The 16,002-nt window shown below is 52.0% G+C and overlaps 1 protein-coding gene across 3 annotated transcripts; it reads right to left on the minus strand.

Annotated features, from left to right (window-relative positions):
- Positions 1-667: 667 nt before the first annotated feature.
- LOC147652136 (maestro heat-like repeat-containing protein family member 6) lies at positions 668-8,334 on the minus strand. 3 transcript variants are annotated; one of them, XM_086897738.1, is made up of 16 exons: positions 6,009-8,334; positions 5,596-5,660; positions 5,326-5,478; positions 5,048-5,155; positions 4,823-4,971; positions 4,418-4,565; positions 4,024-4,211; positions 3,804-3,941; positions 3,397-3,511; positions 3,087-3,224; positions 2,678-2,854; positions 2,390-2,545; positions 2,137-2,238; positions 1,708-1,810; positions 1,367-1,427; positions 668-1,055 (listed from the first exon to the last, which is right to left on the minus strand). In XM_086897738.1, the coding sequence occupies exons 1-15, from the start codon at positions 6,124-6,126 to the stop codon at positions 1,369-1,371; spliced, it is 1,917 nt and encodes a 638-aa protein (XP_086753864.1). In that variant the 5' UTR covers positions 6,127-8,334; the 3' UTR covers positions 668-1,055; positions 1,367-1,368. The 3 variants fall into 3 exon arrangements, with proteins under 3 accessions (XP_086753864.1, XP_086753862.1, XP_086753865.1); XM_086897736.1 differs by having other exon boundaries at positions 5,048-5,158; positions 6,009-8,074; XM_086897739.1 differs by lacking the exon at positions 5,326-5,478 and having other exon boundaries at positions 5,048-5,158; positions 6,009-8,074.
- Positions 8,335-16,002: the final 7,668 nt, after the last annotated feature.

A 16,002-nucleotide genomic window follows, 5' to 3' on the forward strand; every position in this document is an offset into this window, starting at 1 on the left:
ATAAAACCTACCAACCCCTGGATTGCTGAAAAGCCACTGGGCAGCGGCAAGAGATGGAGATGGTGCTCCAATGGGAGGGGTAGGCAGGCCATGCACCTTCAGGACATGCCCTGCATCAAAAGGCGTGCATTTTGTCCTTCTTGCCTCTCCTCTGCAGAACCAAGCCTCCTATCTTCTCCCCTGGAGTGGAATTTTCCCAGTTTCCATGTCATCTCACCCTTGGCCAGTACATGAGGTAAGGTCACCATGCCAATAACAGCCTCATTATTACTGTTCCTCTTTCACAGGTTAACTTCCCATCAATTGATCAATCCATTGTTCCTCTTAAGGGTCAAATTCCCAGCAGTTAACCCATAAGGTTTCCTTCAAAGTCTGTTCTTCACCATCATGTTGACGTGCACAACAGAGGACAGAACACGGCAGGGCCTTAGACACAACTTTGGTCCCTGACACACCCAGGCTCCTTGTCCCACTGCTGGCCTTCAGTAACACCTTGAACTCCACAATGCTGTGGAGCCGGGCCTTCAGCACAGGGACCTTTCCAGCCTGATCTGCGCTCCTTCCTCTGCGTCTCTGCACAAAACACAGTGCAGGAGAGAACGGCAGGAGGGGCCTGTGTGTCACAGTGCTCTGGATTTGTGTCCCTTCAACTCCAGACAGATGCAGGTTAAGTGAAAAAGGCAAACTGTTTATTAATGCAAGGTGAAGCAAAGGGATGAGCTGGAAAGGGAAAGAAGGGGATGGGCATGGACTGAGGGCTGGAGGTAAGGAGCTGTCAAAAGGGAGGAAGAATAGAGGGAAAAAAGGGGATGGGCACAGTCTGAGGGCTGGAGGGAGCTATCTACAGGCTGGGAGAGGGCTGAAGCCCCGTGAAAATCCCACAGGCTCAGCTGTGCCAGTTGTCAGCTGTGCCTGGATCTCCAGTGGCACTGGGAGGTGGTGTCCTCTTCAGTGTCTCCTGCTGCTGTTCTTGGGACACTTGTTCACTGGCAAACCGAGCTTGGATATTCAGGTTGCTGTGGGATGGAGTGGTGTCTTTGTCGGGGCTTCAGTGGCTGGAAGAGAGAGGACAAGAGGCACGGTCAGGGCATGCATCTGCAGGGATCCTAGGAGACATTCCTGCCAAGGACATTCCACCTGGCTCTTGCAATGGCCACAAGAGAGAACCAGACAACAGGATCAGCCAGAAGGTGCTGGCCACAACTCCCACCCCTGTCCCTGAAATCTCTCTGCTCTCTGCCCACACCGCCCTCACCCAGACAGGGAACGAAGCACTCTGCAGCTGGGCCAGGGATTGCAGCTCCTGTCCCAGGCATTGCAACTGCCCCCTGCCAGCCCCCAGTGCCAGCCCGCTGCTCTCACTCACCCTCACTGAGGGTCTGCAGCTCTTCCTTGTGCGCCCTTGTTCATGAACATCCTGGCCATCCCTGGGAACATAAAGCCTGTCAGGGCCCTGGCAGCAAAGCTCCCTGCCAGCGGCGCTGCCAGCCCTGGGGCCACACGGTCTCCCGCCCCGGCAGGGCTCAGCCCCAGCCCTTGCCGCATCCTGACTCAGCCCAAGGGCACGGCTGCCAGAGGCCGGCAGCAGCCCCGAGGGCAGCCGGGGCTCCAGGGCGCCGGGCCCGGGTGCCGCTGCTGGGACAGCAGCAGCCGGGGCCGGGGCCGAGCTGCGGCGGGGCCGGGAGCCAGCCCGGGCTCGTGGCTCACCGATGAAGCTGACGGCCGCCTCTCGCAGGGACTCCTGTGGGCTGTCCAAGTATGGCCGAGCCCGGCTCAGGTGCTCGGCCGCTCGGCTCTCGTCCTGTGCCAGCTGCAGAGAGCGGCAGGAGGGAAGGGTCGGTGCGGGCTCTGCCCCTCGGCCGGGCGCTGCCTGCGGCCAGCCCCGGCCTCCCGTGCCCGCCCAGCCCTGAGGCACCGGGCAGCAGCCCCACTGGGCTGGGGCTCCATCGGCACCCGGCTCAGGGCCACAGGAGCCTGAAGAGGAACCCGTGTGTCCCAGGGAAGGGAGCGGTGTGTGAGGCACAGGCTGGCTCCCATGGGTGCAGCACTGGGCCACAGCTGCCAGCCCCACACACTGAGCCCCGGGGACAGGGAGCTTCTCCAGGCTGAGGCTGGGGTTTCCAGGCCGTCCTTTACCACACATTCGGTGATCTTCGACAGATCCTCTGTTGGCAGCACACACAGGAGCTCTGTGTTCTTTAAGAAGGTGGCAGCACAGTGCAGCGTTTCCCGGGAGGCCTGGAGAGATGCAGAGATGCCATTGCTGCCCAGGGCACAGGAGTTGCATCCCTGTGCCAAGGCCAGGAGGAGGCCGCAGCCTGGGAGGCAGCAGGGCAGGAGGCAGCCCAGCCGCCTCCCAGTGGTCCACCAGCATCACACAAAACCTCACATCAGCCACGCGCTGGTTGTCATCGTGGCAGTGCAAAATGAGAGGGAGCAGGCTCTGCTTCACAATTCCCTCCATTGCATTTTTTCCCTCTTCCAGTACCAGGTTCATCGTATTGCGGAAGAGGTGAATGGAGAGCACCTGCACGTGGCTTTTGTCCTGGAGGAAGGAAGGAGGAAAAGATCTCAGCGCCAACTTCTCCAGCCCACCTGGGCAAAGGCCTGAAAATCCACAGGCCAAAAGTTTGTGTGGGCAGTAGCCAGTGCCCGTGGCCGGGGCACAGAGCCTTACATGGTCAAAGAGGAGCACAAGTGGCTCAGCAAGCTTGGGGGCAGCAGTCCTTGATAAATGAAAACTTTTTCTCTTCAGCACATTCGTGAGCACAGACAGAGACATGCCGACCACTTCTCCGTCTGCGTCACTCAGCAGCTGCAGGAAGCTTTGACACAGGCGGCGTATAGGTGTGGCCTGTGTGGAACACAAGGCTGTGCTAGGAAGCCCTGAACGGCTGCAGCGCCAAGACCGCCCTGGCACTGCAACCCCACCCTGCTGCTGCCGGGCCCAGAGGCCAAAGGCCTGTCCCAAAGCACTCAGGCAGGTGAGGCAGGAGAGCTGGGAGCAGCTGCCTCAGCTCCTGAAGCCCAGCCAGCCCAAGGGGCTGCTTTGCCCAGCACTGCTTCAGCTGCTGCCCTGTTCTCACCATCGAGGGTTCCTGGCTGAGCACCACGAGGCCTCTGAGCGCCAGGCGACGCCTCTGCCTGCACTCGCTCTGCAGGTGCTTTGATGTGATCTCAAGGACACAGTACCCACAGTCACTCAAGTTCAGGCAATCCAGGACCTGAAAGGCACAGGGCAGTGACAGAGGAGCCGGCTGGCAGGAGCCTGGAACTGCACAGGGCTGGGCCCAGGCAGCAGCACAGGGCGCGGGCACCGTCCCAGGCAGCTGTGGCTATGCAAGGGGACAGGGCTGGCAGGCAGCTCAGTGAGGTAGTGCTGGCCATGGGGCTCACCTCCACAAGGAATGCCAGGGAGGACAGATCCCAAGGTGCCTCCTCCCTGATGAGCCTCCGGACAAATTGGTGTGCCACATGGTAACACAAGGGCGTCAAGTCACGGCGCATCACCCTGGAAGGGGGGAAATGGCACCAAGACACAGAGGTGGGGGGTGGGGGGAGGCCAAACCTCTCCCAGGGATGACTCATGGAGATCTGGCCTTTCCCCAGCATCCCTGGGGGGACCATGGGTGCTTTGGGACCATGGGGCTACTTCTGGGCTAACCCTCCTCTCAGACTTCTCTAGTCTGCTCAGCCATCCCTCAATGGCAAAGCCCTCTGGCCAGGACCACAGGGACTGTGGTAGGGCACCCTGGGGGGCACAGGGCACACATTTCAGAGGCAGTGGCGAGAAGGGGTCTCACCTGGCCAACAGACCCACGGCATAGTGCTGCGTGTCAGCATGGAGCAGCGTTTCCCAGCCACACTTGCGCTCCATGGCCATCAACTCGTTGTCATAGTGCAGAAAGCAGAGCAGAGCCTTCATGACCTGCACTGCAAAGCTGTGTGCAGAGCAAAGGCCAGGTCACATTGGGTGCACTGGTGTCAGCCACAAGGGCATGGGAAGGACAGGAGGACTGGCACCTGTTGGGTTTTCCGGGAAGGCGGTGTTGCTCCTGGCATTCTCTCCAGAAGTTATCAACTTCTGCTGGCATCAGCTGTGTGGTGGTGAAAACGTGCAACAGCAGAGCTGCACAGAGAGAGTCGGAATAATGCATCATGGCCTCATGGCTCTGAGGCACTTGCATAATCACCCAGAGCACCAGAGTTGCCTGCAAAAGAATCACACCAAGACAGCGCTCAGTGCTAAGGCGTCCATGGGGCAGAGCCCAAGGGGAGATGCACGGGGAGCAGCGGGCCCGGTGCCCCCTGAGCTTGCCCCTAGCCCAGGTTTCAGCCCAGCCTGAGGCAAGGAGAGGATGAAGAGCTGCTGGAGAAGCAACCTAGGGGACAGGCAAGGCCAGTTCCAGAAACTCACAGCCAGAGCAAAAACGTCCTTGTTGTCCTCATCAGAGGTGCAGATGCTGCAAAGGGGCCAGTTCTCCATCACATGGAGCAGAGTTGGCAGCACCTTCTCCATTGCTGGTCCTGATGAGGCTATGGCTTGCCACATCATGGCAGCAGCTCTGTGGGATCAGAGCTCTGTGTCAGGGGTGTCTCAGTCACAGAGCCATGCCCTGTGTAGCTGTGGGGTCCCAGGTGACAGAGCCCCAGTGCCCTGAGGGGCAGGGAGGGAGCACTGGCAGCAGCCTCAGGAAACAGAGGGGCCTGAGGCTCCTGGACCTCTCTGCCTGTTGGGCAGAGCCCATTGGACAGGTTGTGCAGGGCGATGGGCCCTAAAGGCCGCTGAGCCCTGAGCTCTCAAGGCACGTGGGCCCCATACCTGTCACACGATGGGGCACAGCGCAGGAGGGTCAGCACCACATCGTCCGGGTGTTCTTCAGCCAGCTTCACCATGTTAGTTGGCAGCCTGTCATCCACCGTAACGGAGCACATTAGATGCTGGTAGATGCTCCGTACAATAGCTGGCACCTAGAGTAGGAATGGAGAAGACTTGGAGCGCTGTCCAAGGCAGCAACTTCCCCAGCTTCTCCCAAGAAGTGCTTACCGTCCCATCACACTCTGCTGGCCTCAAAGGCTGAGGGGGCCCTGTGGATGTGGCTTGAAGGGGCACAGGATCCTGGGAGACCTCCAGTTCTGGCCCCTGGTTGGCTACCTGCTGGTCAGAAGGAACAGTCCCCTTTCAAAAAAATGCATATTAGGTGCATGACTCATGGTGGGAGGGGGCACAGTGTCAGTATTTGTGATGCCCTGAGTCTCTCTGGGGTTTGGAATGGCCATGTCCTCAATCAGTACCACATCAGAGTTTGCCCTGTCATCACTCACCACAGCGTCCGAGTCTTGTGAGGGCGCAGCTGAATCTGGGCTGACATCAGGCTCTGCCTGGAGCTCGGTCAGCCCAGAGTCAGGCTCAGCTGTGCCCTCAGTTCCTATGGGGCTGATCTTTCTATGCCGAATTGGCAGGAACTGGTGGAACCTCTGTGCAGAATGAAGAAAGGACAGGGAAGAGAGGCATGTTCCATGGAGTGCTGCAAGTGCAGAGCTGGGCTGAGCAGTGACAGCAGGCCCAGCCCAGGTGGGGATGGCTGCAGGTACCTTCAGCGTTTTGCGGAAGCGGCCCTGGGCAGGCTCCTGTTCTTGTCTCTTGTCCATGGCTGCATCTGGAAAAGAGCAGCCAGAGCTGAGGGACTGCGGGAGAGGCCGGAGAACACAGCCCAGCCTTGCACTCCCCAGGCAGGGACAGCCCTGGGGTGGCTCAGGGGATGGAGCACGGTCACTGGCGGGGGTCAGCCCCAGCCCCTCTTCTCTCCTGTCCTTGGGCATGTCCACATGGGATGGGATGGGGGTAGGATGGGATGGGATGGGATGGGATGGGATGGGATGGGATGGGATGGGATGGGATGGGATGGGATGGGATGGGATGGGATGGGATTGGGTGGGGTGGGGTGGGTTGGTGCAGGGCCCAGCTGGCTGCAGCTTCAGCCCTGCGGCCCAGCTCTGCCACTCACCATCCTGCCCTTGCTGGAACTGCTCCGGCTCTTCAGGGTGTTCTGCTGGGGCAGCTCCACGGTCTGTGCTTCTATTCCGTCGGAACACCCTGAATAGCCTGAAGAATCTGCCCGCCATGACAAAATCGGGCCTTGGGAGCACCTTCTAAACAGATGTTATCGGGAAGCTCCGGCTCACCAATTCCCACAGTCTGCTCACAATGTGAGCTGTAGGAATTACGCCTTGGAAAAGCTCCGGGTCAGGCACTAACGAGTGGGCTGTGTGGGGGCTCCTCACAGCACCGCTCTGGTGTGTCCTGTCTCGTCGCATGCACCAGGCACACTGGTGTGGTCTTGTCACCGCCAGCTCTTGTCCATTCCACCGTTCCATTCCACGGTTACCAGGCTGCACCGTGTCACTAACGGCCCTTGCACGCCCTGCCACCTTCCTGGTTCTGCCCCATCCCCCCAGCGTGGCCTACGTTGGAAGGAATCCCTTGCCCAAAGTGTCTAAGACAGGATCTTTAGGAGCACCTCAAACCATCAGCAAACACTGCCCTGCTCTGCAGGCTCAGGGCAGCAGAAGGAGCCCCCAGGGCTGCCGACGCAGCTGCAGGAGGAAGGGCACGGGGCCTTGCACAGAATCTGTACAGGGGCCTGGCAGCACTGAAATCAGCAGGTGTGGCAGAGTCCCCACCGAGGCAGACCTGCCACCCCAGCCGAGCCCTGGCAATGCTGGTGCCCTTCTCCTGCCCCAGAGACCTGTGCCCCTGGGGGGTTTCTGTGCCAGAGGGCCAAAGCCAAAGCCCACGTGCATTGGGGGCTGGGCTCCTTCCTGTAGGGGTCTTGGCAGGAGCTCCTGGAGCTATTGCTGGCCACTCTTGCTATCTGTCAGATGATGTTGCTCCTTCCTGGAATGATGTTTTTCATGGAAGGGGTTTGCAGTAGCACAAATGTTCAAGGCCCCAGTTGCTGCGTGTCTGTCTGTGTTACAGCTGATGCAAGTCAAACATTTCCTCCAGACATAGAATCCTGCTTGAACAGTCACAGAGCTACATCTATTTTTACATTTTGTTTGTAATTTTAATTTTTTTTAAGTTTTTCAGAGCCTGCTGACTGTTTTCAAGGTTTTCTCTCTATCCCCAGTGCACATTCTCCAGAAATTGTGCTTTCACATCCTTTTGCATTTATTAAAGTTACCTGCAGTGACCAGTCAATCAAAGCCCTGGGAAAACTTTAAACTTCAGGGTGAACCCAGACAAAATATTTATCTCCCACAACTGAAGCCATGAATTGCCAAGTACTGTCCCCAGTACACCTGTAGGTGTGCTGATGCCATTTCAAAGGGGTTGCCAATGAACACAAATTTTAATATTTTTGTAGTTTCCACATTGGAATTAAAATCCCTGACTTGAAAAATCGCATGTCAAAATTTCTAGGACTCTTACAAACCAAAGCTGTCATTTTCACCCTGCATTTTAGAGTCTCTGAACAGTCACACAAGGTTTTAGTTCTACACTAGTTTAGACACTACAGAAAAAGTCCTTGGTGTTTGGCTATAACTTTACATCAGCATATATTCCTGATGATTATTTTAGGCAGGAGCAGCAAACTCAAGAATGAGCCAAACAGGCTGTTCCTGTGTTCTCATGTCCTGAGTCTCTCTCTCTCCGTGTCACGATGGCGCCAAGGCCGCTGCCTTGGGACACCGGAGTGTGGAAGGCGAGCCCGCCCTCAAGCACGGCCATCCAAGTCAGTCACGGGCACAGGCTGCAGCTGAAGCTGCCAAGCGTTGCTGTGAGGCTGGCAAGTCAAGAGAAAGCCATTGTGGCCAATTCTGCTGAGGCCTTTTGCCAAACCAAAGGCAGCTGTGCCCACAGCCTCCCCCTGTCTGGCCGCCGGCTGCTGCGGACGCCTCAGTTCGCAGGTGCCGACGCTGGGGCTGCTGCTGTTCCTGTGCACACTCTGCTGCTGTTTCTGTGGGCTCCAGAGCCGCTTGGGCAGCAGCCACTGGGCAGCCCTGCTGGAGGAGACACCGCCGCCCTCCCCATGGTGGCAGCAGCTCAGCGGGCCCCGAGCTCTGTGTCAGGGGGGCCTCGGTCACAGCAGCGTGGCCTGGGCAGCCGCGAGGGCCCGGCCTGGCCGCCAGCCCTGCCTCTGCCCACTGCCCCTTATGGCAGGCACCCAGTGGCCGTGGCCTGGCAGCACCCCCTGCCTTCCATGTCCCCAGCCAGCCCAGGCTGAGCACACCTCGGGCTGACCCCACCCTCCTGGAGGTGTACTGTCCCAGCCCCAAGGGCTTCTGCTGCAGGCCTGGCAGACATTTTGGGGAAGCGCCAGAACAGCCGGGTGTCAGGAACCAGGCGGCTGCTCGGGGGCTGCTTATGGCCTCTGACACCCAGTTCCTCAGCTCTTCCCACCACCCCGGCCCCTCAGGGGCCTCCTGTCCCCTTGGAGTCTCCTGACACCCACTCCCTCACACATCCCCCTTGTGCCTTCCCACGGCCTTGTCCCGTCAGGGCCTCCACAGCCCCTCATCCCTTCATGGCCTCCCAGTACCCTGTTCCCTCAGGGTCTCCCCCAGCGTGGCCCGCCAGCAGCGCCGCAGCCCCACAGGAGCTCCAGAGGAGCTGCATCAAGAGGCACCTGGGAGCCCTCAGCAACCCAGCCAGCACCACACGGGCACGAGGACACAGATGGCGCTTCCTGGCTGGGACAGGGCTTGTGCCTTCAGCAGAACCACCAAAGGTCAAGGGGTTTCTGGCCATTTTCCCTGCACCACTGCACACCCTGGCAGGTTGCTGAGCACGAGCACCCTTTTCCCTCTCTTCTCCGGTATCCTGCAGACCTTGGGCAGCAAAAGAAAGCTCTTGGGAGTCTGTATATTTAGAACCTATCCTATATTTACATAGTAAACAAAAACAAAAGTAAGGAAAGAACAATTTTGCAGAAAAATAAATCCTGGCTGGCTCAGGTGGCCCCAGCAGACAGAGCCTCCCAGATCAGCTCTCAGCAGAGCTCCAGCAGCGCATCCAGTCAAGGCCTGAGAGATGAGACCGTGTCCTCTATGCCATGTGGAGCTGATCTTGCAGGTTTCCAAAGATGGAATATTGAGTTCTCTCTACTGCCTGGAGGATATAAAATTTTTGAATTGCCAGGCTTCTGATGGCGGGGCTGATGTTGTGTGCCATAACTTCAAGGGCTGGAAGAGAGGAACAGAGCTGTTAGCATTCAGGAACACACATAATCACGGAATGATTATATGAAGGTGCTTTATTGAAGAGCTCTGGGTGTCAGGGGTACACATACCCAAAGCTGACCCGACTTGGGTTTGAAATCAACATGTTTTATACTCTATCATTATATAACTTACATCTTAATTATTAAACTTCCATTGTTCTATTGCATGCATTGTTTTTACCCAGGCATGGATTTCTTGTGATTCTCCCCAGCCTCCTAACATTGTTCCTCTTGTTCTATAAACAATAATTATTCCGAATCACATCTAACAATTTATCATCTACTGACTACACACGTGCACTTTGACATGATGTTTAGCCTAACATTTCCCAGGGCCTACTTTTCCCAGGGCTTGCCAAGCCTACCTTTCTTTATAAGTCCCTGAATTTTCTAAGATTTTAAAACCTTTTACTATCACAGGTATTAGAACCTTATTCAACACTGAAAATGTTGCTCCTGTATCTCTTAGAAATCCCACTTCTTTTTCTTTATTCCCTCGATTGGGAGCTATAACCAGAGGGTCACCTGGGGTAGGGCACTCCGGTCCTCTTCAGTCTTCTTTTACATGAGCAACCCCCCCCTTTCCTTTCCGATCATCTTTTCTCTGCTCATCTCCTTTTCTTACTTCTGGACACTGATTTTTCCAGTGTCCAAATCTCTTGCAAAATGCACATTGATCCCTTCCCAGTTGGGGTGGTCCTCGTTTTGGTGGACCTTGCTGACGTTTTTCTTTCTCCCCCTCCTTCACTAATGCCACCAGTTTTCTCATCCCCTGTTTATATCCTTCTTCTCAATTGCTAAAGACCCTCCAGGCTTCATCCACCAGGGTTTCCAGATTCTGGCTCTCTGGGACTCCGATCTTCTGGAGCTTCCTCCTGATGTCTTCTGTGGATTGTCCTAAAAACAAATTTATTAGCTACTGCATTCCTTCACTCCATCCTGGGTCCAGGCTGGTATGTTTCCACATTGCATCGCGCAGTTGATCTAAAAATTCAGAAGGTGTTTGAGAAGGACTTTGTTTAATAGCATATAAAGCTGATTAATTGATAGTTCTGGGAATTGCTCTTTCCAGCCCTTTTACTGTTAATTTCTGATATCTTTGTAACTGTCTTAGTCCCCCTTGTTCATTGGGATTCCAGCCAGGATCTTGAAGGGGAAATACATCCTTAACATCCTCCTGTGTTGTCCTACAATCATCCTCAGCTAGCTCTTTAGCTACCTTTAAAATGATCCAGTCTATATAGTGGCCACCATTGTGTACAGAACTTAACATGCTCCCTCTTGCTTTCTGCATCACATATCCCACTAGTTCTTTCCAATGTGTTAAAAGCCATCCCAAAGGACTACTCCTAGGAATTCCTTTACTCTCATTTGCTCCCATCCTGGAAGTTCTTTTTCTCACAATGTTTTTTTATCCCAACTTTGGAGTTTCACTTCGTAATATTCAGGTACCCAATTATCTTGGGCACACTCAACCCTAAGAATGTCAATTAGTTTCTTTAGGGTCCCCAAAATTCCATTCTCTAATAACTCAAATATCTCACTGCTGCCATGGGTTACTTTACCAGTTCCTAGTAAGATTTTTATCGCTATCTGGGTGGCTTTATTCTCTTTTGTGTTACAAAGGAAACAGAGTCCCCACTTGGGGATCCTACACCTAAATACCTTTCAGAGCCAAGGCTCTTGACAGACTACACAGCAAAACACAATCCAAGGGTTACAATCACAACCTTTCTTTAAAAAGAGAAATTCTTTCTCCATGGCTCTCCAAGGCCCCTGATTCCTAGGCATGTAAGCTTAATTAAGAAACGGTAACAGTCAGCAGTTTAACTCCCGTCACTAGATGGTGGCATCTCCTCAAAAATGCTTATCACAACCCAACCACGGGGAGACGGGGAGATTTTATTAAAGGGGTTTCATACAATCAAACACACACCCCAATCACCCTGTCCTTTTCTAGCTGCTTGCAGTCGCCCAGAGCGAATCCACAGATTGGGATTCCCCACTCGCCCTGTGCTGATAGCACGTCTCAAACACGCACTTCCTCTGGCCTTTCAGGGCACGCACACACACGCAATTTATGTCTCATGCTACGCACATTACTGGCTCTGCCACTCAAGCCTCTCCTGGTTCCAAGCCTCTCCCATTTCAGAATGTTACAAATGAAATTCAGCCTCATTTTATCAATAAGGATTTTATTGAAAAATCTGTAAAATCGAATTATGGAAACAACCACAATCACTGTCAGCGTCGAACCCGGGATCGGCAATGGGTGAACTCTGAATCAGCCTCTGCCACACTGATTCCCACAAGTTCACAACTTGTCTTTGGGAGAGCTGTGTTTTATACAGGTTTTTTCAGCTTGAGGCTATGCAGTTCCAGTTGCTTTCTTTTTCTTTTTTTTTGTTTTTGTGTTGTTAGATATTCATATTTCTGCTGCTGGACTGCTGATGAGTTTTCTGAGAAGGAGATGAAGTTTGAGTGGTTTATCAGGAAGCAGGCTTTGAGATGTAGAATCGTGGTGAAGTTTTTTTTTTTAGTCTGTGTAGTTTTTTTATGGAAACCGACATTGAGATGCATGGTCCGAGAAAATCAGATCAAGTCAGCATCAAGCGTCAATCACCAAGTCAGTAGAGCACTTATCTTGCTTGAGTGGACCCCCCTTCGCCCGATGTTACCTTAATTGCTGAGTCATTTTCTTGCAAATTCCTGGTTTTCCAGCAGCTGCTTTTGCAATCTCAAGTTGCTTCTGTTTTTCACAGAAAACCTGTTTGTATACTTGATTTTCTATGTGTACAATAAAACGCAAATTATACTAACACATATTACAAGAACAACCAGCCCAACAGCGCACCGGCTGCTGCAAATCACCTCTGCTGAGCCTCTCTCAGCTTGTGACACAAATCACTCTGCCCAGCCCCCCTCGGCCCTCGCCTAGCCACACAAATCCCCAGCAGCTAATACCGCTTCCTGCTACCTTTGTCACTCCACACTTTCAGCATAAATTCCTGGGACCCAAAATCAACCTTTACAGCTCTCGCCAGGACCTTTCCTGTCCCTGAACCTGTGACCAAAACCCCAAACTGCGACCTACCAGGCCGCTTTTTAATCACAAATCAAACAAAATGGGAGCCTCCATGGCTCCCAAAACACAGCAAACCAGCAATCCTGTTGTTAACACATTTTCACCTCAAGACACAAACTATTAACTCCCAGTGCGCTCCTGGCACTGCTTAAAACACAAACCACCGGCAGCTTACGCTGCTCCTCCTGCTCAAAACTTAAGAGCACACACTCTTAGGACAAATTTTTCTGTGGAAACATACAAACAAAACCACAAAGACATTTGTTGCACGTAAGGATTAATTTTAATTAAGGCTTTAGCTTTTCTAATATCTGAAATTCTGCAAAGTTTATGTTTCAGCCTGAGAGAAGAACAAATTTCAGAGGACTGGGAGCACCTTTTGGAATGGCTGCAGGTAAAAAGACGGCACTCAGTTGCCAAAGATTTTTACAAAGAAGCTCTTGCCGACAGCTGGCCTGTCACCAAGGAAATGTGTAAAACTTGCATATCAGCCTGCAAGCAATGTCACAGATGACTGCAAAGCCATCCTTGAGAAGATGACCTATGCACTTAAGAAAGGGTAAAGGCTTATGGGATGCGTGGCAGGTGGATTATATTGGTCCCTTGAAGAAGTCAGGTGGTAAACACTTTGTGCTGGTAGGAGTGGAGATTATCCAAGTCCAAGCTTTGAAAAGAACTACAGGAGATAATACTGTCAAAGCATTGCAAGGGTGGTTTGGAATTTTCCCAAAACCACAAGAAAGTCAATCTGATAACAGGTCCCACTTCACTGCCAAAATTGTACAAGACTGGGCAAATGGTGAAGGAATAAAATGGACTTTTCACACCCCTTACTGCCCTCAAGATAACGGGATTGTAGAAAGGACCAATGGTTTCCTGAATGGCTCCTTAAACCACAGGAGGGGAGTTGGGCTCTTTGGCTAAGGGAAACTGTAAAAAATGTAAATGACAGATGGGGATTAAACAGGTGTCCCAAAATCACTGCCTTTTGTCCAAAAGCCCCAAGCATAATTCCCACTCTGTGAGGACCAAGTGACCCTAAGGATCCAGCACACTACCCTGGACAACCTGCCCTGGTGGACCTTCCTAGTGTAGGGCAAGTACCACTAGTACTAAAAACCTCTCCAAATAAATATGCATGGGTGCCCTCCGACACTCTGGGGACAAAAGCATTGGATCAACACAGGCTGGGTAATTCCATCATTTTAAGTTTCTGCCTTTTGGGGGCAGACTCTGTTGTGTTCATTTTCCACAGAAGAACACCGAGGGCCATGAAGACCAGATAAACCATGATAATACTAGTATTAAATAGTAAGTACTTACTATGGTAAGATACTTGTCTGCATCTTACCACAACACCATGGCCAAAACTCGGCTGAGTGGCCGTGGTCTGAAGCTACCATCAGGTACACCTGATGTGTTCTAGGATCCTACCCCAGAAGCCGTCACCCAAACCTAGTGACCGTAGTACTACACGACTCTTGAGGTACATACCGTCAAAATGACTGGGGTTGGGACTGAAAAGATTGGCCCAGAGTGATAACTGGAACAATTGGTGAAGAAATTAAGGTAGGATGCAGAAAAGTGGAAAAGTCTCCTTATGAGAAAGCTTCCACCATTGCAATCGTCAGAAATTTTCTAGAATCAGATGTGACAAGCAATTTGCACCCCAACATCATGGCAGAACTCTGTGCCACAGCAGAGTGGTCATGGAACAAACAATCCCCCCTCATACTGTGTTGCCATCAGAAAAATATTAATTACTATACCCTGGACCCCTGTACCAACAAGGTGGAAATTACAAAGCTTTGTAAAAACCAATCTACTGACTGTTGGTATCATTTCACTTGAACCAAATCAACCTCTGTAACATGTAATTGGCAAAATGACCTGATACATCAGTCAGGTCTGAAAGGTCTAATTCATAGACTCAAAATGAATGCAGTGGCACTGAGTGCAGTAATCACATACCATGGTGTAAGCACCCCCCAGTGCTGGATGACAAACATAATGTTTTCCCTCCCTTTATGGGAATGCAAGGTGATGATGTGACAATAACCTGAAAATTAATTGCTGAATCCTCATTGAACCTGTATACAGTTATGGCACAGGACCTCATGGCCATGTTCTGTTTTGTGAAATTCAAAATCAGAATTGTTGGCTAAAGCTGACTGATGTACAATTTTCCCATCAAATCGTGTGTGGGAAAAACAATACCAAATACTGGGGAGAACTTGATGTCAATGTTGTGACACCTACACCTACCACCACCCAACCTCCGGTTATACTGAGCCCGAGAAATTTTGAAATCGGGCCATGTATAATCAGAAAAACTGGCCAACAACAAATATTGTTTAATCTGGCGTGGTCTCTTAACCAAGTAAATTTTACCTGTGACCCCAGCACAAACACAGCCACAGCCTTTGTACTGACTATACGGAATGCTTCAGCGCATTCAATATTCCCTGTCATTGCATTAGGGCTGAATCATGATGGAGCTGCTCTCTATCCTTTTGAGCACAAGGAATGGGCTCATCAAATTGGTGAGAAGTGGCAAACTGTTGGTTTGGAAACTTCATTAATAATTAATTCACCGTTAATTTGGAAACTGTATTTTCTGGGAACAACAAGGGTTTATCTGTGAAAGTAATGCAACCAGAGCTCAAGATATTTGTTTGGACATGGAACAAAATATCTGCAACTCTGAAATCATCCTACCGAGATGTCATGGAGTTACTTTACCTTTAAGGGAGTTAGAGTTGCTGGGAAGTGCTTGGAGTCTTTTCTCCTGACCAATTATCGGTCATTGCTGGGAATTGACAGCAGTTTAGGCCATTGAAAAGTGAGATCAACTTGTGAACCCTACCTTAAAATGTAAAAGCAGAGCTCTCTGGGCTCTCTTTGTTTCCTGGCTGTGGAAGGTGGCGGAGCTCCAGGCCTCCCGTCCCTGCCCAGGCCATGCGGCCGGGCGGGGATGGGGCCGGGCCTGCCCCGTCTCCCGGCCGGGAGATGGGGGGGGCCTGGGGAAGGTTTTCCTCGGGCCCGGGCCGGGCCGAGCCGATCTCTGGCTCGGCTGCAGGTTTTGCTGTAACTAATTCACTAGAAACTGCCCAGTGAAGAAAGAGAGAGGCTCTGGACTTGCAGCGGGTTGGAACAGCGACTACACGCTCCCGAACAGTCATGAAGAACTTTCCATCGAAGACGGCTCCAGCTCCTGTTCGGCAGAGATCTCCAAACCATCTACAAAAGCCTGGGCAAGATGTTAACTCTTTCATTACCCAGATGAGACTTGCGGATTAATCTTTTTATCCAGAGAAAGAGAGAGATCAACATGAAAAGAGACTTTATAAACTACCAGTGACAGGAAAGAAAAGAAGCTTCAAGAAAGGTAGAGAATTAAGAAGATGCTTTAATTAAGCTGAAATATCTCCCTGTTAAAACTATAGAGATAGACAATGAAGTCTTGAAAAGAACTCCTTTAATTCATGATATAAGATCTAGAGAAGAATAGTGTTCAAAGTGTAAATTTGAGTAAAGAGTAATTATAGTATAGTGAAGTACTGGGAGATTAAAAGCCTTGCGAGGCCATGAGAAAACTGTTGAGAGATTTGAAGCCCTGAGAAGCCATGAGAAAACTGTTTTCTGGTGAAACTCACAGAAACAGATGAAGAAGACTTTATTTTTTGCCTT

The sequence above is a fragment of the Cyanistes caeruleus genome, chromosome 7, assembly GCF_971803275.1.
Source record: "Cyanistes caeruleus chromosome 7, bCyaCae1.hap1.1, whole genome shotgun sequence".
Classification (NCBI taxonomy): Eukaryota; Metazoa; Chordata; class Aves; order Passeriformes; family Paridae; genus Cyanistes; species Cyanistes caeruleus.